The following is a 25,890-nucleotide window of genomic DNA, read 5'->3' as shown; positions in this document are numbered from 1 at the left end:
CTTTCCAGAAGCCTTACCTGAACTCACCCTGACCTTAAGAATAGTCTGAGGACTTCTGAAAACCAGAAGTCAATAAATAAAAAAGGCATTGTGGTTTCCACTTAGGTATTACATTATCCTAGAGGGGATACAGAGGGGAACAGAAATGGAACAGCCACGTTTCTCTCATTCTTCCAGAAGAAAGCTACCTCAGGCCCTTTTCCAGGAACTCAAACAAAAAGCTTCACACTCAACACAACCAAGCAAGTAAACCCATTTGGAATTAATGTTACATTTTTAGGAAACCATCAACATTCAGAAGAATGAGGTAAATTAAAACATGGTGTGACTCTTGCAAAGTGACCTTAAAATTAAAATTATACTTGAATTCTATTCAGGGAGAATTTAAATTCTTCTCAAATGTCATCTGGAATAGCCCTTTACCTAGTATTTTGCCACCCCAACTCCAAGAAGCATTCATCCGTAAATAAAAAGCTTGGGGTATATAAAGTTTTTGCTCTTTTTTTCCTACAGATTTTTGCTTCTTCAACCATGAATAGCAAGTGAGCAAGTCAATGTTAATGAGAAAAAAGTCTACTTTAAAAACAGTTCACCATGCAAAATCAGCATTGTATTAAAAAGCTCCAAGAAACTGCTTCCACATTAATTCTACTTTTCATCTAAACTAAAAATTGTATCAATGAGGAACAGGAAATTCAAGCTCAGTGCTGGCGATTAAACCAGAGAATTTGCACGAGCTTTCTAAGAAGATGCACTAAATAATAGGCTATAGGTTATTCAGCTGAATGGGCTTTCACTTGTAAATAGCAAGACTTCGTCTTCATTCATTTCACTAATGGATACATACATGCATATTTTATAATTATTACTGGATCACGAAATCTTTGCTGTTCTTGGCCATCCAGCCAAATGTTATTTGCAAACAAACTTCCCTTAAGTCTTCCCACAAATCTGTAAGGATTTCATGCAAAACTGAAAGAACAGAAGCCACTGCTCCTGGTACTGTGTATGCTGAGATGACCAGTATCCTGGTGGTCAGCACACCACCTCCAGAGAGAACCAAGGGAATACAAACACCTGCAACAGGAATTTGAACTAAGGGCCTTCGACTACTGGAGGAATACTGAGCTTTCAACTAAGACAGACATGTAGCACCACATCATCTGCTCAGTGTTTTGGGTGAGATCTTGTTAGATAGTGTGTTACAGTAATGCCTTTTGCATTTTCCCCATTACTCATGGAAAGCAGTATAAACATAGTCTTACACTATTGTAGTATCTATTTTATATATATATGTACATCACAGTATACATAGTGTAAGTATATACTTAAAATATAGACTCAGTACAAGAATTAAAAACTTAAGTCTGAAGCACTGCTTTGTCCATCAGTAAAATAAACCTATTTCTGGAAATATCCAGAAATGTACACTTAAGGAAATACAAAGCTTAAAAACATAGCAATCCCTAAGCTTTTGGATCTTCCAGAATCGAGCAGTAACTAAACACAGATTTAAAAAAAATAATTTTCAAGTTTTGTTATCAGTATCTATTTTGCATCCAAGTGTTCTGTATGTAGCCTGTATCTGTATCTTTAAGTTAAAAAATATCTTGCTATGTAATTGGAAATAGTTCATAAAGTTCTTTTTCAAATTCCAATTTACTTAACATTAGAAAAGCTCTCTAGGTCTCTTACTGGTAGACATTCCATCTTAATTCAATTTCTTATTACACAAAGCCATCTCACTGAAGCATTCTAATTTTCTAATTGAAACATTCTAATTGAAGCATTAACTGCTAGAAATTATACATGTGGTCACTGCATTAGAAAAATCTGCCACTGAGGTAACCCTTGTCTGAACACAAGACAACATTACCAAAATTGCCAGGAACAGAAATAAAGTTCTGCCACAATCTTCCCACGACACGCACTTGGGAGGAAAATTTAGATCCATTTCGCTTTCCAAAGTAGTGTTGAAGCAAGTCTTGGCCATAACTTCCTAGAATAATGAGTTTTATTTTCCAGTGCAGACATTCCACACTCACAGCAATGGAGTTCAAATCCACATTAAAAGGCCAGTGCCTAAAAATTTGATTATGAACTCAGATGAATTTCACTTTGCATATAACACACTTAAGCAGCCAAGATGGGACTTGACACAGCATCACCACAAATATGGTGATACAAACTTTAATATTGAAATATTTACAGAATATTTGCAAAATATCTACCTTTAAATTGAAAATAGCAGCAAATAAAGATCTATTCTTCAAAGAGCTTCATTCACATTGCTGTGTTACTAATTTGGAAAAAGCATCAAAGGTTTGAAGCTGGTAAGAAGAGGACAACACAAGAGGCAGAGCAGCAACTGTTACTAGACAGTAACTAAGAACAGTTATGTTCTAACCTATGTCTGACTGAACATTCACTAAGTAATTCATACTATTAGAGAGTAGTGAATTTCTCACATACTCTTACTAATTTCCTGCTTATTGAAAATTATGGAAAAGCTATTTCCAGCTAGTAGTTAAATACAATTTCCATTTCTTACCTTAATGGAATAAATTGCCAACTTAAAAGTACATGAAAATATTTTTGTCTACTACACAGTTTGCTTCAATGAGAAAAATTCTCATATAATTAAGAGAGCGATGTGCCTGAAACTATCTGTAAGTGCTTCAATAAATCTAGCAACCATCTAGTATGATTTCCCTTATTCAAGTGTTATAAAAGTAATCCTGGCCAAGATTCACTAGTCTAGATACTAGGCTTTCTCCTGACCTGAGCAGCTGAAGACATAAAAATGGGAGGCACGTTAGCCTTCAGAGAAAGTTTATCACACTGAACAGAGCAGCGAGGTTAGAATAGTGATTATAAAGCTAGCTGGCCATAAGGGCCTGCATTTTTCCTATCATTTAAGGTGATGTTACAGCTATTAAAGACACAATGTTCAAGGAAAACGATAAGGAACTGTCATTTAGTGGCTTCAAAAAAATCATAGTACTAACAATATGGTGATGTTCCAGGAAAAACAGGTCCTGGGACTGAAAGATACATGAGTGAGACTAGCAACAGTGGAGTGGGAAAACAAGTTATATTGAACTGGAAAAATGTACAGACATTGCTGCTAGTCCAATATGCTGCATGACTACAAGCATTCAGAGACAGCATTAGAAGCATCCCAGAAAGCTGACAGACAACAGAGATTGCCTACCTCTATGCAGAGCTTTCTGTAACAGGCAAGTTCTGGACAACTTCCCTAGGGGCTTCAAGCACAGGACAGCAATGGCCATCTACTTTTGTTGATCTTGAGCCTACATTAAAATGCAACTACATTCAAATTAATGATTTTTTTGCCTGTGGCTTGATTTTCCCCATGTACCTCCAGAATGTACCCTTCCAGCTTTTCAGAATGAAATAGGTATTCCCCTTCCCATTTTGATATTACCTTTCAGAAAAAAACTTCCTAAAAAAATCAAGAGGAAGACGACAGATTAGGGTAAGCAGGAAGCAGAGCTGAGTAAATTCCACATAGATGTTAAAGACTTACTGGTCTCAAGGACTGCAGAGAAAAGGTAGCGAAGAGACTGAAGGCAAAGAAGGCTCTTGTGACTCGATGGCCACATTTTCTGCCACAAGGTATGCATAATAGTATTCCACAGAGGAAATGGGCAAGGACATTATGTACTGAAAGCACTACTTCATCTTTGAGATATGTACAGAGTTACACAAGGAAGTGGCTGAAGGCTTCCATCCAGAACATAGTTTCTTTCTGAACTTGCATAGCTTCACATTAATGAGTACAAAGCAGAGGCTTGGAAGCTTAAGCAAATTAAAAGCTTCACGAGTCTTTGCAGACTTTCCAATCCTCAAGGGAAAGCCTTCTTGTGGCGGGCTGGCCCACGCCGGAGGGCAGGTGCCCCCCTGCCCGCTCTGTCCCTGCCCTCCTCAGCCGGGCAGGGGGCAGAGAATGTAACGACAGGCCCGTGGGTCGGGGTGGGGGCAGGGAGAGATCGCTCCCCAGTGACCGTCACAGGCACAACCCAGGTCTGCCCCGGGGAAAGTCAGAGCGGGCCAGTGAGAAATAAACCCGACCCTCAAAGCACCTTCCGCAGCGCTCCCTTCTCCCCGGGCGCAGCTCGGCTCCTGCCCGTCCCTGCCCCCTCCCAGCAGCAGCACAGGGCTACGGGCACTGAGGGCCGCGCTCAGCTTCTCGCTCCTTGTCTCCCCCGCTCCTCGTTCCTCTCTTTCCCTGCCGCAGCGTGTCCCCCCCGCGGGCGCAGCCCCCCCGGCCCAGCCGGCCCCAGCCCCCCCGCCCCCGGGGGCACAGGCCCTGCCCCAGCCCGGCCCCAGCCCGGGCTCCTCCCCGCGGGGCCACAGGCCCTGCCCGGAGCTGCCCCGGCGCCGCTGCCCGCGGGTCACAGCCCCCTGCGGGCACCCCCTGCCCCGGGGGGGGCCCTGCCCGGGCTGCGGGGGGGGAGCTGCTCCCCCGGGGGCTCCGCGGGCCGGGGGCGCCGCGGGCTGGGGGGGAATCTCTGCTCCGGGCCGGGAGCGGCTCCGGCCCCTCCGGCGCTGCCCGGGGGCTGCAGGGCCGCGGCTCCCACACAGCTCGCTCCTCTCCCGCTGCAAGTTGCTGTGCGGGTTGTTCCCGCTTCTTCAATACGTTCTCTCAGAGGCGCTGCCGCCGGCGCTGATGGGCTCGGCCTGGGCCGCCGGCGGGGCCGTCCTGCAGCCGGCTGCGTCGGCTCCGTCGGACACGGGGGAAGCTTCGGCACCTTCTCACAGAAGCCACCCCTGTAGCTCCCCCGCTACCAAAACCTCGCCACACAAACGCAGTAACACTTCTAAAGGCCGCTTTGTAACCTCTCTGGATATCCCCAGTCTCCATGGCTCTGAAACTATATGCTGCTTAAAGTAACTTCTCACGATACCCACAATCTCACTGATGTTCTCATTCTACAGACACTTCCCAGCAAACAGTGACGCCTTACCCTGCTCAGATACTCAGATTGGCAAACCGGCACTTAATACTAGATACAGCTAAACAGCAATTAGTAAGGAAAGGTCAGAAATACTATTAACGACTCCTATTATGTGACCTTAACCAACCCGTAAAAGATACAGTTAAGGCACTTTGATAATGTACTACAAATGACCAGGTAAAAAAAATACCATGCATTAAATTTAACATACAATACACTAATGGTTCATGTTCTAGCAAAACTTTATTCTAATGAATCTCCATTCACAAAGGAGACACAGAAAATATGGTAATTGTAAAATGGACCAGCTAGCATTGCTTCATCAGTTACAGCTTTAAATATATATATCCCAGTTTGGAAGATAAGTGATTCAGTTCTAGAAAACATCCTTTTTCTAAGTTATTTAGCATAGTTTAGTACTATTTTCTAATTATTCTCTCTCAGAAGTGAAGCATACATCAGGATATTGATTCAAACAGCTGTTATTTCTATGCCACTTCCATATACACATGCTATAAACAGCAGATATGTATCTAAATATGAAGTTAATAGATGAGGTTTATTTTCTACCACATCACCACATGTTCTACAGCGTATGACCTGGAAACAGGCTGCTTACTGAGGACTAATACCTTTGAAAACATTGTGAAATAACCACTTATTGCAGTACCCACCTTGACTAGTCAAGTCAGGTCAGGTATATAGCCAGAGGACATTAGATACATTGTTCAAGTACTAGTTCCCATAAAACTAATAGACTACATTAATTTCCTTTGAATTTTTCAGGTATGTTTATAAATGTTTGTACTAACAAACTAACAACTTCTTTCTGCATAAAGCTGTAAGAGTTATATAGAAAACTACCTTTCTGATCAAAAAGGACAAAGGCTGCGGTTTGATTTAGAGGGGTTAGGGGGGCAGTGAAAGAGAGGGAGAAGGTGGAGGAAAGGTTGAAAGAAAAGAAAAAGTGTCTAAACAGCAAAACCATTTTCTGGAACTCAAAAACTCCTTTTTTGCTAGTCTGAGTAAGAGACACAAAAGTCCAGACAGACATAGCTATAAAGAGGGCACGCTAAAAGCTTTAAGATACATAAAGCATTAAAAGCATTGTCCTTGAAAATGTTATTTTTCTGCAAGACTAAATCCATTCTATTACATTATTTTGATTTAATAAGCTTTTTTCTTTGTCTCACTGCTCTGTAAGTTCAATTTCTGTTAAATTTACCCCAACAATTCATAACTGTCTATAATTTTCAGTCATTTAGAATACAAATTTTGGTATTTTTAATTTTTAATATAATAAAATCAAGTATGTACGGCTTACGGAGATAAACCATACACAGTTAAAATTTTAGTATCAATTCTGAAGTTTTCATAGAAATATTTTTATTATCTAATCGTTGAACAGCTATATGACCACAAAGATAGGTTTAGGAAGAAGAGTGGAGTATTATTCTCAGTTTTAGTTGAGAATTAAAAAATCTACTGACAATGTGATTTTTCAGATTTTCGTAAAGCAGAAACCCAATACAATATTTTAAGAGGTACACAACTGTTTTGCCGAATGCACTATGTCTATCGTAGTACATATAACCTGAAGTTTTATTGCTATGAAACACCAAGTCTGAAAAGGTGAGAAGAGATGACCACATCTGCCATAGAATCTGGGTGCAAGACTTAATTAGGTACTAATTAAAGAGATTCTACCAAGTCCTTAAGAGATAGTCAGGATCACCCCTCCAAAACTAAACACTTTACACCTGGTAGGTCAACAGATCAACTTACATATTCACCATAAGTCTCCTGTGCTGGAGGTGGTGGAAGGGGCCGGTAGCCTGCCGGTGGAGGTACTCCTCTTGCTCTGGGTGCTAGAAGTCCACGGCTACGACTGACTGGTCCTCTACTGGGAGGCACTCCTCTAGGTGCTGGTGCCCCTCTTGGTACTCCTGCTGGTGGTGGAGGCACTCCTCCACGGCCCCTGTGAATATATGGATCACTTACCACTAAATATGACACCCATGGCCTCTTTTTCAACAGCTCCCTCCCCCACAGCCAGCAAAAGTCTAAAAGAGATTTGTAGTTTGTCATTTTTCTTTACATTTTAGTGCAAATCCACACTATGCAAAAAATGCTGAAAGATACAAACTAGACATGATTCAGTGAACTTCTCACTAGCTTGAGTCATTCTCACATATAGAGACACCCAAACCAATTTGCTGGAATCAGTCAACTTCACTAGAATTTGACTTACAGTATGTGAAATCACAATCATAGAAGAAGAGGTTAATTTGAAGCTGTCAGGCTATATCATACTCAAACCCTGCACAGAGGAATCAGTTGCAGCTCCCTTCTGATCCTGTATAAGCTTCTAAATGCAATCCAAAGACCACACTGCATGTAAGAGATTGAGTGGGTCAGAAAAATTACATTTTCTTCTGCTTTCAAAGAAGATATTTCCAGCTGCTGCAGGAAACATTCAAACATGTAATAAATGTGCAGGGTGATTATAGGATATAACCTGATGCTCTGTACACACTTAAGAAGAAATAAGAGTATATTTTGGTTTTAAATTTCTGAAAGAATGATGGGCATTAGCTTGCGTTCCATTACTTTGGAGACTTAACATATGGATGAAAAAAAATCAGAGCTAAACCAAAACAGGTTTCAAAATTATTTGATCCATTTAGAGGTGGCATGTCCCATCCCATGTCTCCCCACCCCCCCCCCCCCCATGGTAAAGGGAGAGACCTAGAGGTACAGTCTGTGAGACATTTGCATCATTTACTCTGTTTTTAACAGGATGTCTAAAGCATTGCTAATAGAGATCACCTTTTTAAAGGAGATCATTTCACCCCATGGACCATAACCGAGTTTAAATGACTGCTCTGTAGGCAAATAGACTTGTTCCAAGGAAGTCACACCCTTACTGTATACTGTAACAGATACACAGAAGAAAAACAAGTACAAGCTCTACACTACCCTATCTATCAAGCCATCATCTAAATATTCTTGAGAGTACTGAGTGAAAATACTCTGTCCCAATTTCAGTAGAAATTTCCAATTTAAAAGATCCAGATTTGGCCTTAAGATTTTCTATCCCTTTTCAAGTCAGTCACATAAATTCTCATTGGCAAACTTATCAGAAAAAAATTGAATCATTTTATCACAAATAAATATATTTGAAAAACTGCATCACTAAATGAAGAATGCAAATACGATCAGGATAGACTTTATTAATTCTAATCACAGATCAAAACACGGTCACAAAGTATTTTAAACAAGCCTAGAGAGTAAGTGATGTAAAACTGTGCTTATTACTTGGTTTTGGCTACTCTGTAGAATGCCTCCTCAGGACAGGGTACCAGCTGCTTATTTGACTTCATTGTAGTGGGGGCAGGGGTGAGCAGTGAAGTTCCCAGACACAGCCTGCTGAAGTAATATAAAGAAATAGCAAATGTGATACTTTCCAAGTGAAGCCAAAGAAAGGGAAATGCACCTATTGGCATAGACAATAGTCAATACCAAGTTAAAAAAAAAGTCAGTAAAAAGATTCAAGAATGACTAGCCATAATCTTCACAGCATCCTTCAGACAGGGTGCAAGTGAAAGCAGCAGGAAATGGGACACGCTGAAAAACATGGGGAAAAAAACATTTGAGGGAGAAAAAAAATACATTTTTTAGAGCCAGCATAGATTTATTCTTGAAGAGTAATTAGAACACCAGATCCACATGATGAGAAAGTCTTTTCCGCATTTCAAAAAACAGTTAATAAGATTGCAGTGGTGATGGGTGGGAAATAATCTCTCCTATATTATGAGACAATTTACATGCTTTTTTTAAGAGTTAGTGTAGGAAGAATTAACAATCTGAGATGTATAGTTCTGTACTGCAGCACTCAGATGGTTACTGACCCAGGCTGGAGGAGACTAGAAAGGTGCAGAGATAGGAAACCCAGTAACAGGAGAATTCAATTACCACCATGTAGATTTGAGTCATATCAGGGCATGATGCTAAAAGCAGATTTTTAAAAACAGTAGATTGTTCTTAATTCATTAAGAAGTTCTCAGGGAACTACAGAAGTTTGATTTACATGAATGATGAACAGGAACTGACTCAAAATATTGAGGAACCACTTGAATAAGAACCTTTGCATACCTTTGTAAAAACAACAGATCAGTTCCAGTATTGCTTAATTTATATAGCTTCCCTTTTTCAAATTATGTTTTAAAAGATTTAAAAGAGTGAAATGTATATACACAATATAGGAAGACATTTAGAGAAACCTATGGGATGTCACAGTAAATACATAACTATAGTCAAAAAAGAAAAAGCCTGAGAAAGGGCAAAAGGAGCTCAGTAAGGTGAGAACAGCAGGGTAAGGAGAGGTATTAAAAGAGGTATTGCTTGAAAAGCTGAACCCACATCTAACCTCAAAGGACAAATGCTAATAAAACAAATGTAAAATAATCAGAAAAGCAGGTCAGAGACAATTTAAGGAATTTGTCAAAAGCCTAAAAAAAAAAGTCCTTCAAACATTCTAGAATTGGGAAACCTGCCAAAGTGAGGCTCAATCACCAGTGAAAAACAGTAACATATGTATAGATGTATGTATACATTAAGGTTTTTGCCACACAGTCAAGAAAGCCTGGACAGGGTTCTCATGGTAGAGCCTTTCCTTTTGGGGAATGCATTGGATGGTGCTGCCAACTGTCCTAGAGACAAACTGCAGAACAAAAGGAGCAAATAGAAGTAAATGCTTTCTATAAACTACAACAGGACTTCAGGTGCCTAGCTCTTTCATCTGTAGCTGAATCCCAACCTGAATGAAAATAGCAAAAAAAAAATTAAAAGCAGCAAACTATAAGAGGGGACACTCAGGAGTTAATATACACACATATATATAAACTTGTATGTCCTAACATTGTATGAAGTAATAGATGTTCTACCAGTAGTGAATAGCGCAGAACCTGTAATTAAGATTGGCCCAGTGGTCAGGATAGTAAAATCTAATATAATTTTAGAAATACAGAGAACAGAAAACGTTGTTACTTCTAATTTGGAAATAACATAAATGAACTGGAAGTACATCAGAAACTATGTTAAAGATGACTGACAGTATAGAACAGCTTACAAATAAGGAAAAACTAAGTAGATCAAGGCATTTCATACTACAAATGACAACTGAGGCTTATATGATAGAATCCAATGGGAACCATCAAAGGAATGGAGAAGGGTGAGGGGTGACCTCATCGCAGTCTACAGCTTCCTCGAGGGGGGCAGTCGAAGGGCAGCTGCTGACTCCTCTCTCTGGTGACCAGAGACAGGACGAGGGAACGGAATGAAGCTGCTTCAGGGGAAGTTCAGATGGGACATCAGGAAAAGGTTCTTCACTGAGAGAGTGGTCCATCACTGGAACAGGCTCCCCAGGGAAGCGGTCAGGGCACTGAGCTTGGCAGAGTGCAAGGAGTGTCTGGATGACACTCTTCATCATATGGTTTAGTTTTAGGTAGTCTTGCAAGGAGCAGGGATTTAGTCTCCAGCCTGAAGGGTCCCTTCCAGCTTGAGATATTCTAAGGTACAAAAGGAATTACACAGCAGTCATTTCCAATGTAAGAATCCAGGGCTATCAACATGCAGGGATAGAACAGACTGCCTTACGGCCTCAGCCACTATGACTGCTATGACACAATCACCAAATGACAGACTGGTTTAAGTTTGAAGGGACTGCTGGAGGTCACCTGATCCAACCTCCTGCTCAAACAGGACCACCTAGAACCAGCTGCCCAGGATCATACCCAGGTGGTTTTTGAACACCTCCAAGGATGGAGATTTCACAACATCTGCGGGCAGTGTGTGCCACTGTCCTGTCCCTGGGCACCACTGAAAAGAACCTGCTCTTCTCTAGGTTGAACAGTCCCAGCTTTCAGGCTCTTGTCCAGAAGAGATACTCCAGACCCTTCGTCATCTTTGTGACCCTTCACTGAACTCTGCAGTATATGCCCATGTCCCTTTTGTACTGGGGAGCTCAGAAAAGGAATCAACACTCCAAGTAAGATCTCACCAGTGATGAGCAGAGGGGAAGGATCACCTCCCTCAGCCTGCAAGCAACACTAATGCAGCCCAGGATGCCATTAGCCCTCCCCACAGCAAATGTACATTGCTGGTTTATGTTCAACTTGGTGTCCACCCAGGTTCTCTCCTGCCAAGCTGTTTTCCAGCTGGGTGGCCTCCAGCATATTCTGGTGCATGGGGTTCTTCTCCAGGTGCAGGGTTTTGCACTTCCCCTTGCTAAGCTTCATGGGGTTCCTATCAGGCCATTTCTCCAGCCTCTCAAGGTCCCTTCTGCATGGCAGCACAACCCTCTGGCATATCACTCACTACTCCCAGTTCAGTGTCACCTGCAAACTTGCTGAGGGTACACTGCCCTGGACCCAGCACTGATCCCTGGGGTACACTGCTTGTTACTGGCCTCCAGCTGGACTTTGTACCACCAATCACCACCCTCTGGACCTAGCCATTCAGCCAAATTCCAATCCACCTCTCTTCATCCAGCCTACACATCAACAGTTTCTCTATGAGGATCTTACTAGAGACAGCCTTCCCAAAGTCACAGCAGACAATATCCACTGCTCTCCCTTTACCCACCAGGACAGATGTTGAGCAAGTATGACTTCCCCTTTGTAAATCCATGTTTACTCCTCCTGATGACCTTGTCATTTATGTGCCTGGAAATTTCCACGATTAGCTCCTCCATCACCTTCCCAGGGACTGAGGTGAGGCTGACTGGCCGTAGAGTTCACCAGGTTCTCCTTGCCATTTTTGAAGGGAAGTCTCATTTACTTTCCTCCAGTCCTCAGGCACCTCTCTCAATATCCAAAATTGTTCAAAGATTGAAAGTGGCTTCACAATGACATCTGTCAACTGCCTCAGCACTCATGGGTACATCCCATCAGAGCCCACAGACTCGTGTCCAGTCTGCTTTGCTATTCTCTAAGCTGATCCTCTTCCAGCAAAGGTAGTTTCCCCCCCCATCTTTGGGTCCTAGGATTTCAGAAGGCCCCTCTTATTAGTAAAGGCTGAGCCCAAAAAGTCATTAAAGTACCTTAGTCTTTGCCATGCCCTGTGTCACCAGGGTCCCTGTGCCATTCAGCAGTGGGCCCACATTTTCCCTAGTCTTCCTACTGCTACTTAAGTATTCATAGAAGCACATCTTGTTGGACTTTGACATCCCTCACATCACTTATGACTCCTTTAACCCATCTCTACTCATGCCCATGCAGCAACGTGTCTATCCATGGGGGCAGAACCAATGACCCTAGGGTGGTTTAGTGCCCACACATCCCACAATTCTCGTCTTCTGTCTATGCTTAGCCAACACAGCTCTCAATTCAGATCCATCTTGTCTACTCTTGTTTTCCATTTCAATTCTTTATAATTTCTGTATTTCTCCAGGTGTTTAAGGTTGAAGTAGTTTATTTTTAAGTAAAAGCTTCACTCACACATACTCGAATGTAAGCAACCACTACTACCATTAAGTTTAGTGAATGTGTTAATAGACTTTTCCCTTTATACCCAGTGGTGTGCAAATATACACCGTATTAGAAAGCACTTCCAGTAGGTATCTAATGACTTTTCAGCTAGATTTCCTACGAAGTTTTTCCACATAGTCCATGTTGTATTTACCATTTTTGATCCAATGACATTTTCCTTTTAGAATCTTGCTCTTTCACTTTCCTGGGCTTTCCCCTCTCCTAATGAACTACTTTTGAGGGGTATCCATCAGCTTCTCAGGTCTCTGAAAAAATTGCAGGCAGTCTTTTCTCTACCTTTTTCTTCCACTCTGTCTCACCTATCTATTCAAAAACCTTGGTGCACCTACTAACATTTAGATTCATTTTTATACTTATTTCATCCAAATCAAGATATCGCAGCTCTGAGCTATCACATTCACAGATACACCTTACCATCAAATTCATCATGACTCCCAGTCCTTCCAAGTCTTTCACTGCTTGCTGGTTTGACCAAGGACATCATTCTGCAGGCCAAATTTCAGCTGCCATCACCAACTCTTGTCTTTGCACATGGCCTACAGACTTTTTTCTTTATAAAACCACCTAAAATAACTTTTAGTTTAATTTGAAAAGAAAGGCTACTTGGCATGGAGATTTCAGGTGACATAAAACTTTTAAAACAAGGAAGAGTTCCTCTCCCAAAACCAAATACTCTATCATGTTAATTACAGGTTTAGAAAAGTAGATTTTGAAACTCAAGCATCAGTGATTAGATACCAAATTCCCGCTTAAAAATATAGCACATTTGTTCAAATAACTATGAAACAGTCTTGACCCACAACTTTGGTTCAAGTACGTAATTCATGATTTCACTACAAGCAGCATAACTACTGGAAGTAACTTCCTTTTGATAAAGAAAACTGCTATATTAGCTCTCAATTAAAATGCTTCTGAATCTGAAATTTGATCAGTTAGCCCTCTTAATCCTTCCACTATTTCTTTGTTACAGAAGAAAAAAAATCTTTGTTTCCACTTCTACAGGCCACAAAGCATTATTCCCAAACCTTGAACGTTGTACATTATCAAAACTCATTTGTCAGCCCATGTCAGACTTGACCTGCTCATATTCTGAAGTACAAGAAGGGTCTTTCTGCTTTTATTTTCCTTCCTCCCTACCATGCTGTCATCTCATTCCCTTTCAGAAGCCTTTTGAATATCCTCTTTACCCTGGTGCTCATATGAACATATTTTATGTATTCTGACTGCCAACATATCCAGGCTAATTGTGTGCACAAATGGGCACAGAACCTCCCACATACCTGTCTTCAAAGTTTTTGTACACACTGATTGTGTAATACTTCGAAACAGAGTTAACGTGCCGTATTTTCAGGACATGTGAAATAAAAAAGGTCCTTGCTGGCAATTCCTCAGTTTTACAAGACTGCAAATACAGGAGTACTGAAGCATCACAGAAGAAACTAGTGTTTGGTTTTCTTTTTGCTACGGTTCTAATTAAAACTCTACTCTTCTGAATATTAGGACAGGATACTATTCAGAATCTCACAGATTTCTTTGGATGAGGGCAGCCCTACACTTTAAGTACCTATTAACTGTATTTTCTACTAAATATGCTTTAAATAGGCTTTACATGTCTTTAAATAGACAGTACTTAAACATACTCAGCATATCCTAGCTTCTAGCCAGGTGCCATTATTGTCACCTCCAGACATGCTTTAGCAACTGTGATTATCTGTGTACTTGAGACCATTGCATCCTATTCTCAAAGAAACATTTTACTGCTGTAAACCAGATTATTCTGGCTACAAGAAACTTTGAAATTTTCTTACATCTTTATCATTTTGGTTTTGATTTTCCTGGATTTATTAATTTGGCAGCAGTGAATCCAGTGAAGGAAGTTAACTCTTCCCCATTAAATACACAAGTAATTTAGGTGGTTAATTTAAGAATAATTTTATTCCCAAAGCTGGGTAATCACCTTACAGGCTCTTCATTGCAGAAAAAGGTCTTTTTCAATCTGGTTACCATGGTCTAGACTAAATAAAGCAAATCCCAGTAACTCATTTAATATCTTTTGTTTCACTACACAGAACAGTGTACCAACATAGTGGGGAAAATAATAGAATTTAACTCATATGTCACAGCATTCCTTTAAGATAATGTCATGAAAACGATTTCTGCTGGAACCTGACTCTTTCCCCCATAACATTTTCTCATTACTTATACTTGCAATTTAGTATGTGAGAAAAAGAGTAAATTAAGTACTTAATTTCTGTAAAGGTACCATAAATACCTTACAGAATGAGAGAACAAGCCTTTCACAGAAGTATTAGAATGCGCCAATGTGATTTGTAAATCCAGTATCAAAATTATCTTCTGTAATTACTATATACAAAACCTGAAAAGTGTACCTTACTGTGTACAGTTAAAGTACTACTGAAGCACTGCATTTTGTGATTGATCAACCTCTCACTGTTTGAGTAGTTTAATGTGTGGAAAAACATTCTAAAGAAAATCTAATACCATTTAAAATCACATTATACTATGTTAGAAAGAAACTCAAAAAATCTGTGAATGTTTAGAAGTACAATTGGATTAGTACCTGTGAAGATTGCCAATAAAATAGTATTTTACCAACTCATACAACTAAAATGTTCCTAATGTTCCTCAAACAGTAAATATTTTTGTTCAGGTTTTGTATTAAACATGTGAAACAGACCTGTTATTTTAAAATGTCAGCACCAAAATACCAAACACATCTGGATACCACTCAGAGCTAGGCTTCCTGCCTTTTAATTTTTTTTAAAATGAGCCACTGTTGAAGTTACTCTTATGCAAGTTTTATTTCACATTTTTAACTTAGAACAGTCATATGTATGTCCATGTTTCAGTTTTGTGAGAATTGGGAGATTTATCACAAGACTAAAGACACAAAACACACCGAGCATAATACCTGCCTTTGTCCTGGATCCTGAACTGGCTTTGCCAGTTCAGAATCTTCTGCAGCACAGTACCTACATGCTCAACAAAAAGTTACTCTTCAAAAAATAAACCAGTCTATTCCAGACATGACAGGAGAACAACTGGAAGCTGTGAAGAACTGCAGCAGTGATCCACATCACCTCATATTACTTCTGACATGTAAGACAGCAAATTCTAACCTACAACAGTTATTTTTCCCCAGGTAGGGTGACAGTCATTCAACCATTAGGATTCCAGCCATGCACACACTGAAATATGAATAAAAAGAATAAATGGAAAAGTAAAAAATCCACACACTCATGCAAGCATAAAACAGAATTTTGTTATTTCTTTAATTAGACTGTACCTACATGTTGGCTTTGTAAGCAATTACCTTTTCCTTCCCCCATCTTTGTGAAAACCAAGTCTATCTGCTTCCAAATACAATTCATCTCAATCTGGGGAGTGAACCCAATCAACTCTCCCTTACTGTGGCCTTTCAACATTTAAGGAGTGCTGCTTATAATAAAGATGGAGACTTTTAGTCAGGGTCTGCAGTCACAGGACAAGGAGCAACTGTTTTAAACAGAAAGGGGGTAGGTTTAAATTGGACATAAGGACAAAATTCTTTACAATGAAAGTGGTGAGGCACTGCAACAGATTGCCCAGAGAAGCTGTGCATGTGTCCAAGGCCAGGCTGGATGGGGCTCTCAGAATCTTTCTTTAAAAGATCCCTTCAAACCCAAACCATTCTATGATTTTAACAGTGATGTCTAGCTGTAAGTAACATGAGCTGTTCCCTCTACCCAACCCAAGGTAGCGAGGAAGATTATCCATATGCTCAGGCTTATTATCATCATCCTCTAGAATTTCACTTTCCCAGTATATCTTAATTTGAGTCACAATTGAGTGAGCCTTAAATTTTATGTTTACTTATGCTTGCAATAGGAATGTGAATTTTTAGAGAGGAAAATGCTACTTTATTGGCAAAATGTGCTTAAATGTGCACATTAATAAGAATGGTAACACATGTTTATTTTGAACCTGTAGTTAATCCAGAAATAGCAGAATAAAAAGTTATCAAATTACAACTGTTAGGAATTTACTTACCATACCTGTGCACAAGCTAGAATTTGGTATGCAAGCACAACAAATGTATTGTTTTCTAAAAAGTAAAATTTTGGTATGGAGCTAAATATACACGTAACAAGTCTTCTTAAAAGAAGGCACTTGATAAGATGCATTATCTCCAGTTTCAACATGTCTAATAAGGAGTAAAAAAAGGCATAAATTAGTACTTTTTTAAAGTGAAAATATTCAGGAATAATATAGGCTTAAAAAAATTGGGAACTTAAAACACATTCAGATATTGCATCCTCAACAGGACGTTACATGTATCAAGGTTGATACCTTAAAAGTATTCTATAGATTATAAAGGGAGGTTAGGATCAAGGTTTTAGGCTTCACTTTACAAGGCCAGGAGAGGTTAAAGCAAAGCCTGAGAAATCTCAGGGATGCTCGCTATTAAACCGTTTTAATACTAAGACAAATACTTTAACAAAGCTTTCCTTCAAGAAAAGTATTACTTACTGAAATTAATTTGTGCTAAAAAAGCATCAGAGCATCACAACTGAGTTGAGAACTTTAACTGAATGGCTGTATTATCTCAGTAGCACTGAATTTCACTTAAGGATTATGCTAACAGAGTGCTTCAGTTTCTGAAGGGAAAAAGTCTTTGAGTTTAAGACAAGCCTTGAAGTAAGGACAAGTCAAACCAACAACGTTTGAATTTTCTTTCAAACATTTAAGAAAAATGGAGATGACAAAACCACAATTTTTAGCTGTCACCTCCAAGTCAAATACTAATAACATTTAAATTTGCCTTGAAGCCATTTCAATAGTTGTAGGCCAACTACAAAGGATTTTGTGAACTATGTAACAGCGTATGTGTCTTGCATAAATTGGAGATTGAAAAAAATAATTTACCAAAATCCAGAGGATGGAACTAGTGATGTTAGGAATTCAGTCCTATAAATTAATTATGCATTCATGTACTAGATACTAGTAGTGGAAGTTAGGTATCAAGCTTTAGTGGTAAGATCAAACCAAACAACTTCTATATCCCAGAAACACTAGCTTAAGGACATGAAAAATGAAAACACAAATTAGAACTGTAAGTGTATCTGTAGCGAATGTCTGTAACAACCATTACAGGCATCTACGGCAAAGTTAAAAACAGATATTTAAGAACTGAAGTCAGATTAGCAAAAAACCAACCTCCAAAATCAAATCAGGTCTCTAATTCGCAAGCACTTTTGTATGACTGATTACAGGGCTAAAGAAGTGAGCCTTGGTCACTTGGAACCACTGCTCTGAACATTAAAAAAATCAAGAAGCAGAACAGATATATTACACAATTATTACTTCATAGAAGAACAAAAAATTGTTGATTTAGAGAAAATAGTGATATTCTTACAGGACAACCATCAGTAAGTAAATTCTCTAGATTAAGATCCTTCTGCATTGTGTTTGCAGTCATGATCAGGATACATGTAACTGTGTAAGTAGATCTATATAAATGGAGTAATTCCTCAGTGCCTTTTTTCCCCACCACACTTAATCTGAGTTAAAACACTTCAGAATACTGTTTTGAAATTTGAAAACCTGAAATGCAGGTTTCAAGCTTGCATTAGTAAGAACCATAGCTACAACTGAAGGAAAATAGTTTACTGTAGAAGAGTTACACTTAGCTGCTGCAGCCACAGTCTCTCTGTACTGTAACAGAAACAGTTATGCACTTTGTTTTCACACTTCAGTACTCAAAAGAGTTGTAGCTGTCATCTCAGTACTGCAAAGACAGGGGATGCTAAAGTAGAAACAAAACATCTCCTGTGTCAAAGAGAAACAAAGCAAAGCAGTAGACTTGCCTATTCCTGAATCAAAAGCCACTTTTACTAAGTGCTACTCAAATGAGACTAAATCCAAATTCTACTACCAAAGCACTTCTGTAACTTTCATCATGACTACAAGAACTTAGCAATACAGTAAAAAAGGAATGTGTATTCCATAGGTTAAAGAAATTGCTCTGAAATTTGTATGTCAATCAAGGCAAGCTAAATTTACCATTTTTTTAAAGCTGTGAGCTTCACTGCGCCCACACATAGACCCTAAGTGCACCTGAAGGAACAACCCAGTTAGAAGTCAAGCAGATGCTCACATTAAGACTGAACACCTTGTGTGATGCACACCGTTTCTTAACATAGGTATCATTCAAGTTTCATGCCACAAAACCCACCACCACTGTTAATGCAGTCTAAACCAATTAGGCTATCTCCAATGACTCGACTGTTTCCCTAATCTTTTGCTCATATTATGCGAATCCTTCATGTATTTCACTGGGTACTTGGGGGTGGGGGCACATGGGTAGTGTTGTGTTTAAAGGGAAAAGCTTAAAATATGTACATTCAAATGAAATTCCACTGCAGCTCAGATACTTACCTGGACAAAGCAGGAACTGGCACTCCTCTTGCTCGAATAGATGCTTTTCCACGAACTACTGGAACTTCTGCATTTTCTGAGCCACCATTTAAATATGTTAATTCTTGAAGTTGTGCCTGTCTGATTTCATCATTGTAATCCTAAAACAGGGGGGGCAGAGCGAGAAAAACAAACTGTTCAACCACCACACCAAGTTACTACCAGAATACACTGCTCCTGAAAGTTTCCTCTTAAAAAGCTGAACATCGCACTGAAAATTTTAATATTCATAATATAATAGGCATATTATTCAGTCAAAGTTTCTAAAGGAATTCTACATATTAATTGCAGGTTTTGCTGAGGCATTATTTTCCTTCCCACTGCATATTACCTCCACATAGCTTTACCAATTAAAATGCCAATGTTAGAATGCCATAACTAGGGTGAAACAACAACAAAATCAAGGTGCCATATTCTGAGCTGAGATCTGGTTTGTAGTTCCAGTTGTAGAATGATGTATTAAGAACAGGGGAAATGTCGTTGCCTGGTGTTGCAAAGCAGTAACAGAACCCACTCTGTTGAGAACAGCCCCTCAAAAAGAAGGAATAGATTATAGATAGCTACACTTTTAAAATCAGGAGTTAAAGATTAAACAAGGAAATTCATTCAATACACACATGCACTATTGTCTAATAAAAAGGGCACCAAAAATTTAAATTCTACAATATGCAACAGTAAACAAGCTGAAGACACATGCCTTGTCCCTTATTCTGCACAAAACCTCTTGAGGCCTATGAAAAAGAAAGCTGAAGTTATTTACATGGGATATTAATATGTTATTTCTCAAATAAGCAAGAGTTTTCAGGAACCCTGAGCCAACCTCCAAAACGAGCGCATCACAGTAACAGATACAGCAATGAACTCTTGACATTCCACTTTCCTTAGACTTCTATGAACAGAAATAAGATTTCCTTTACATGCCATTGAAGAAAATAGTTACTAGCATTAAAAAAGTGGCACTCTAAAAGCATTTTGTTCAAACTGTCTTGTACAGGCTCTTAAGTTTAACCCACAACTGCCCATGTAAGATCATACTTACTTAGCAGCAGAAAACCAACCAGTGAACAAGAAAAAAGTCTGAAAGATGAATCAATTGTTTCAAACTGACTGAAGCTTTGGAGAAACCGATTCCATTACAAAACTGCTTGTACCCAAAGCACAGCCAGGCCATCACAAGGAGTAGAACACAATCAGGCAATTGAACACTACTCTGGCCAACTACTGTACAGAAACTCGTTTTATATTTGTAATCTGTTGCTGGACCACAACTGACTAAAAATACAAAATTTCTATGCAACAAAAATTCAGCTTTGAAAGAAAATGCGAAGGAACTGTACCACAAACATACAGGTCTCAAAGTTCTGACATGACATGTATGAGGGATGCCCTTTATATCTTCTGAGAAGAATGTCTTGGGGAGAATTGGGCTCCTGGAAAATCACCTTTGATCATTTCACAATAATTACATTTGATTTCTTAACAAAGATGTGCTTAGGTTGCCAGTACGCATGTTAAGTCCTTATTCTTTTCTCCCTGATGCTTTCTGATTTTTCCAGTAGCATACTACCAGACATACCAGCCGCCTCAGTCACAGACAAGGACTCCACTGTGTAAAGGCAAAGAACCGAAAATATGGTCCATATCACACACGCCAGAAGCTGCAAGAGGGTACAGAGCAAAGGGGTAGTACAAGGAAGCCATGATAAGTACTGTTAATCCATTAGACTGAATTGGATTCTTCAATTAAAAGTAACAGATGGTCAACTTCTGACTGCCCACTACTGGAAAACAGTACACTTCAAGTCAACTGAGGAGACAGCAATCTTTTCCTCACCTAGAACACACGATGGACTTGGAAACCTTTAGACTGTACTCATCCCTGTACAGTTCATGCTGAGGTGACACTCAAATTTCAGTCAAATGTTGCTGACAAATTTCAGTTTAATAGATGTACTCTCTTCTTACGAATATTGCCCATCCTGACTGACTACGGTCTTCTCTGAACATGGAGGATGTTTTCTTCTGTAGGAGTGACCGAGTCATCAAGATACATGCAAGATATTTTCTCCCTACACAGCATTAGGAACAGGACTGAACTAAGCAAATAGTAGTTCTATAGAGAAGACAAAGCTGCTCCTTATTGCTTCCTGGAGCAGCTGCTGCAAGGGCGAGGTGGGCAGAAGAGATTTAGGCATTTTTAGAACCATTCGGCTAAGATTACATTTGAAAAGCCAAAGGGAAATTAAGAGTGCTTGCTTGATTCCATAGTTCCAAAAAGATTATGTAGAATCAGTTCAACTCAGTACAATAAAAGCGCAATGATCAAATGTTGAGATGGAAAAGTGTAAAACCAATGAATGGAACTGCTCATTATCAGTCTAATTCTACTGGCTTCACAGCAGCAGAGTAATGGCTAGGTTTTGACAAGCTTACTTCATTTATTATGATTAGGTGAATCAAGCCTAACAAAGACAAATAAGATCTCTGATGAAGAAGGCATGCAAATACCAGATATATCCTTACTTCCAGTGCATGCAGAAAAGCACTCATCTATAATTGATCATATTTCCATCTAAAAAGAAAGCAGGTATTTGCTCACTAGAATAGCCAAGAAGTTAATTCTTCCTTATCACTTCATACAATCGAATCACAAATCATGCAACTACAGTAACCTTCAACATCATAACAGGCCAGCATTCCTTCAAATATTCTGTTCAGTATCCCCAGATCAGTTAGGATGTTTGAACAATATGTTTTAAATTTACCTATTCGTAAACCTCAAGACAAAAGCCATGTGGAACCTGTAGAAAAAACTATTATGCAGTGCTTGCTTCTTTATAACATGAGAACATAATGCTCAAGACATTTAGTTTTTAACCATCAAAAGCTGCACCTACATTAGTGCGTTATTTCACATCAGGATGTATTCCTGAATGAACCTCCTGATGATCATTACTTACCATGCTCTGGTTCCTGCCATGGAGCAGTACTGGGGCATATGAATTGACTTTCATTGAAAGAAAAACATGCCAGAAGAAAAAACTCAAGGAGCACACCATCAACTCATTGACTTGGGGACTTCAGTTTCATGGGTCTGGACTAGGTTTAGTACAAATTAAAGTCCCCAAAATGCATACATACTGTCAGGTCATCAGCACCAACTGTTTCAGCTCAAAGTAGAGCTGGCAGTTCTACCCACAACAGGCTGTAGTGGCCAAACAAGAGGCATCCATCCCCAGCTGATCCTGAAGACAGCTACACTGACTATACCCTCAAACATTTTGATGCTGCTGTCACTCAGATTATACACCTTAGCAATGTTTGCTTAGCTAGGTCTCCCACATTTCCAAGACCTGACACAAATAAAGACTAACACTTGGACAACATTTTCAGCAGTAAAAATAAATATTAGTCAATGCACCTTGAGAATGCTTTGCTTTATTCATTCATTTGATAACCAATAAAAAGTTAGGAGCTTCATGCCTCACCTCACCTTCTACCCCAGCTTCCACTCAGCTGTCCCAGCTTGACAGTTTGGAATTTTCCAAGCAGTTTAACATCGCAAAGCAATTGAGGTCAGTCCTTACATGAGAAACAAATAAAGGAATCTTCTGTAGGACACTGAAAACCCTGCCATACCACTGCCTATACATATCCCAAACCTGCAGTACACCCTTATGCTGGAAATCACATCTCCTTTTACCATTCATACATCACAAGCTGAAGTATACACCAGAAGTATAACCCATGTATCAACTAGCTATGTGAAAAAGATAAAGTTGTATTGATTCTCAGCACTGAATACTAAACCAGGATTATGGGTGGAAGCAATACTACATTGTCAGATTTATTTATTCTTAATGAAACATCTGAAGCATCAGCATAGGGTTCTGTAACAGGAACACAGAAAAGCCATACCTTAATCGAACAAAGTTGTTTTTCCACATTTTACAAGTTTTTACAATTATCTGTAGACTTAAAATATTTTGCACATAACCAGTTAAGAATAAGTTGCTCTTTTACTATAGGTCGTATCATGAGATGCATGTATATGGACAGTTATGCATTCACCCAATAACTGCCTATATCACAGGTGAAGGAAATCATGCAACATGACCTGACCAGTATTGTGCAGTAAGTTAGTAAAATACACAAAATTTCTCACTCAAGGCTACCAAAATTTTTATTCAAAAATTAAAATACTAACAGGGATAAGGAACTTCTTGATTTCTTCCAATGCATGTCCCATTCTGGCATATGCTTCTGCTGGTGGCGCAAATACTTCAATTAAAACGTGTAGGTCATCATTTAGGTGGAAGTACTTTGCCTCTCCACTTTTTCTCAACTCTTCCTCCTAGGAGATGAGAAAAAAGTTGGGTTTTTTCCATCTTATTTTAAACATATTATAGAGCTGAAATTGTGTCAGAGGCATTTGTACATACTGTTTACTCATGGTCAGATGCAGCAACTAAAAAAAATGTATAATTACTTTTCTGATACACTTCAATCATGTTGCTAAAATAACAGAATAGTATCAGTTTGCTTATCAACATTAAATGATCAGTAACACACAAAATAGGACCCATCAGCTTCTGTTCACATGAGGAAACTAGCACAGGGGAGAGTGTTCCCAGGAGTTTTCCCCAAGTGCACCAGTTTCATATAGAAGACACTGAGAACCATAAGTTAACTTGAAGCCTCTTCTCAAAAGTAGTCTTTAGAAATAGGTTTGATCTAATATTCTGGAAGAGCAAGATTCTTTTACCAATATTATTTTGATCTTAGTGTTACTGCACTGCTCAGATACCTCTGTTTTCCTATTCTCACCAAGATTTCTACCCGACAAGTACATCCTTCACAGAACTGCGCTACGTGGACATGAGAGTAACAGCATGAGACAAAGGAGGAGGACATTAGAGGAAAGAGCTCACTAGCTATTTCAGAAGAGATTTTCTTTTATTCATCCACTTCAATATGACTGAGAAACTATGATTTCAATGTAGTGGAGCAGAGCTCAGTTCTCAAATACTTGCATTCACATGCAAAATGTTCACAGACCTAAAGGACATCATTCATTAGTGTCAGATAGGTTGCCCTCCTCCCATGTGTATGACAGGTGCACTCCAAAGAGACTAAACATCATTAAAAATTTCATTGCATCACCAGATAACATTGTATCAAATTCTTAGCAGTTCTGCTATCTGAAAACAAAAGCCCTAAGAATTCTCCCCTGCTGCTTAGTGTATGTAGCAAGAACCAGGTAAGTACTTCATCCTTTAGGTGACTAAAATTATAGTTTAACAGTTGAAATCTCCCCCCATGCACATCCCTTAATTATGGGTTGAGGTTTATAAGTAACAATCCTTTTCTGCTTCTCATAAATAACATTTTTGTCATCATACTTCACATTTAACTATATGGATGTTTAAAAAAATAAAACAATCTAGTTAGCTGTTAGAGCATTCACAGCAAAAGTATTAGAGGCCAGAGTCAGCAGGATTAGACTTTGTCAGCAAAATCATTCCTTGTCAATACAAGTAACAGATCTTGGAAACTGGAAGTAAACATAAACATTACAGCTCTTAAACATTTTAGTTTTAATAGGAACTGTTTCTCACAACTACTTTAAGACGAACTTATCTATATGAACTATTATCTAGCACTGGAAGCTAGATGTTTTCATCAGTGGAGTTCCCCATATACATTTTCTTTGGCTTTTTAGTACATACATTCTGTCAAGCACTCCCCATCCCTCTTTTAAAGGGAAGAAAACACTGTGCATTTAGATATGCAGAGAACTGAGAATTAAGAAAATCCATTTCTGTGGTTATCAATCAACTTGCCTGGTAATAGCAACAAACAATAGAAAAGTCACAATTTCATCTGCAATCCCTGGTGAAAGGGTTTCAATCAGGAATCTGAACAAATTATGTAAGAAATTTCAATGCAGGTTGTTCTAAAATCTTGCCCATAAGCAAGCTTTTTAAGTAACTTTATCCTTTTATCTTGCTTCACTTGCGAAGTTCACTTTATTATTTTTTTTTAATGCTGTAACATGATTTGGCAACACACTACTCTCCACAACTAACACCACACAAATTAGTTCACTCACTGGCCTACACATCCCAACCTTGGGCATACATGAAGCATTTCAGGTGTTTTTTATCCCCCATGATGACCAAGACAAAAGCCACAGCTTGCTCTCATTCCAGTATCCCTCACTGACAATATTTTTAGCTCCCACAAAATCCCCTGCCTTCCATTACCTGATGGCACATACATTGCCTAGGCTTGCCCAGTGCATGTGGATGCTGCCAGGCTGGCCAAAACAAAGAACATTGTTTTTCCTCACTGTAAGGGAGATCTGAGAGCTGCTGAAAGGATGAAAGCAAACCAGATGTGGAACAAGTGAGCTGAAAGACAGCAATGTCACCACCCCACCTTTTTTCCCGAAAAAAAACCCCAACAACTAAATCCACAACCCCTCCCCTCAAAAAAAAAAGAAAAATGAATAAACCCCTGTCCTTTAAGTTTCCATCTTCTTGCACAAAAGTTATCACACTGAACTATTCATGGTTTGGACAATCTGATTTAACTTTGTGTTTTCCGTACAGACACATCACTACAGTACGGGGCTCTGGAGGCCTTACAGGAACGCTTACCCTGTTTGCTTTGTACCACGTGCTGTTGTAGTTCATCCCTTCATGGTCCAGAACAAAGCACAGCACCAGCACGGCTTACAATGCACAGCGGCACAAGGCACCTGGCAACATGCCTAAGACAGTCAATACACACTTTGCTGTGTGTTCCATTGTACCTATAGAACCTTCTGCTTTTCATCCTACTTGTCAAGCCATCAGGAACCAGATACAAGCCCTAGA

General features: G+C 39.3%; 1 protein-coding gene across 4 annotated transcripts in view; it reads right to left on the bottom strand.

Moving 5' to 3' along the window:
• Positions 1–25,890, bottom strand: part of KHDRBS3 (KH RNA binding domain containing, signal transduction associated 3) — a 95,260-nt gene that overhangs the window by 27,546 nt on the left and 41,824 nt on the right. For 2 of the 4 annotated variants that reach the window (XR_008731378.1, XM_055704907.1), the window contains exons 4-7: positions 23,217–23,363; positions 18,971–19,110; positions 8,301–8,411; positions 6,768–6,960 (exon numbers count right to left, since the gene is read on the bottom strand). Coding sequence is in view for 3 of the 4 variants with exons in the window: in XM_055704907.1 (XP_055560882.1) it covers positions 6,768–6,960; positions 8,301–8,411; positions 18,971–19,110; positions 23,217–23,363 (591 nt within the window). In the remaining variant the exon portion in view is untranslated. The remainder of the gene's footprint in view (positions 1–6,767; positions 6,961–8,300; positions 8,412–18,970; positions 19,111–23,216; positions 23,364–25,890) is intronic. The other 2 variants (XM_055704909.1, XM_055704910.1) reach the window with 2 other exon arrangements.

Source organism: Falco cherrug, chromosome 3 (genome assembly GCF_023634085.1).
Source record: "Falco cherrug isolate bFalChe1 chromosome 3, bFalChe1.pri, whole genome shotgun sequence".
Lineage (NCBI taxonomy): Eukaryota > Metazoa > Chordata > Aves > Falconiformes > Falconidae > Falco > Falco cherrug.
The sequence above is the reverse complement of the archived record's forward strand: the minus strand, read 5'-3'. Positions and strand labels throughout refer to the sequence as shown.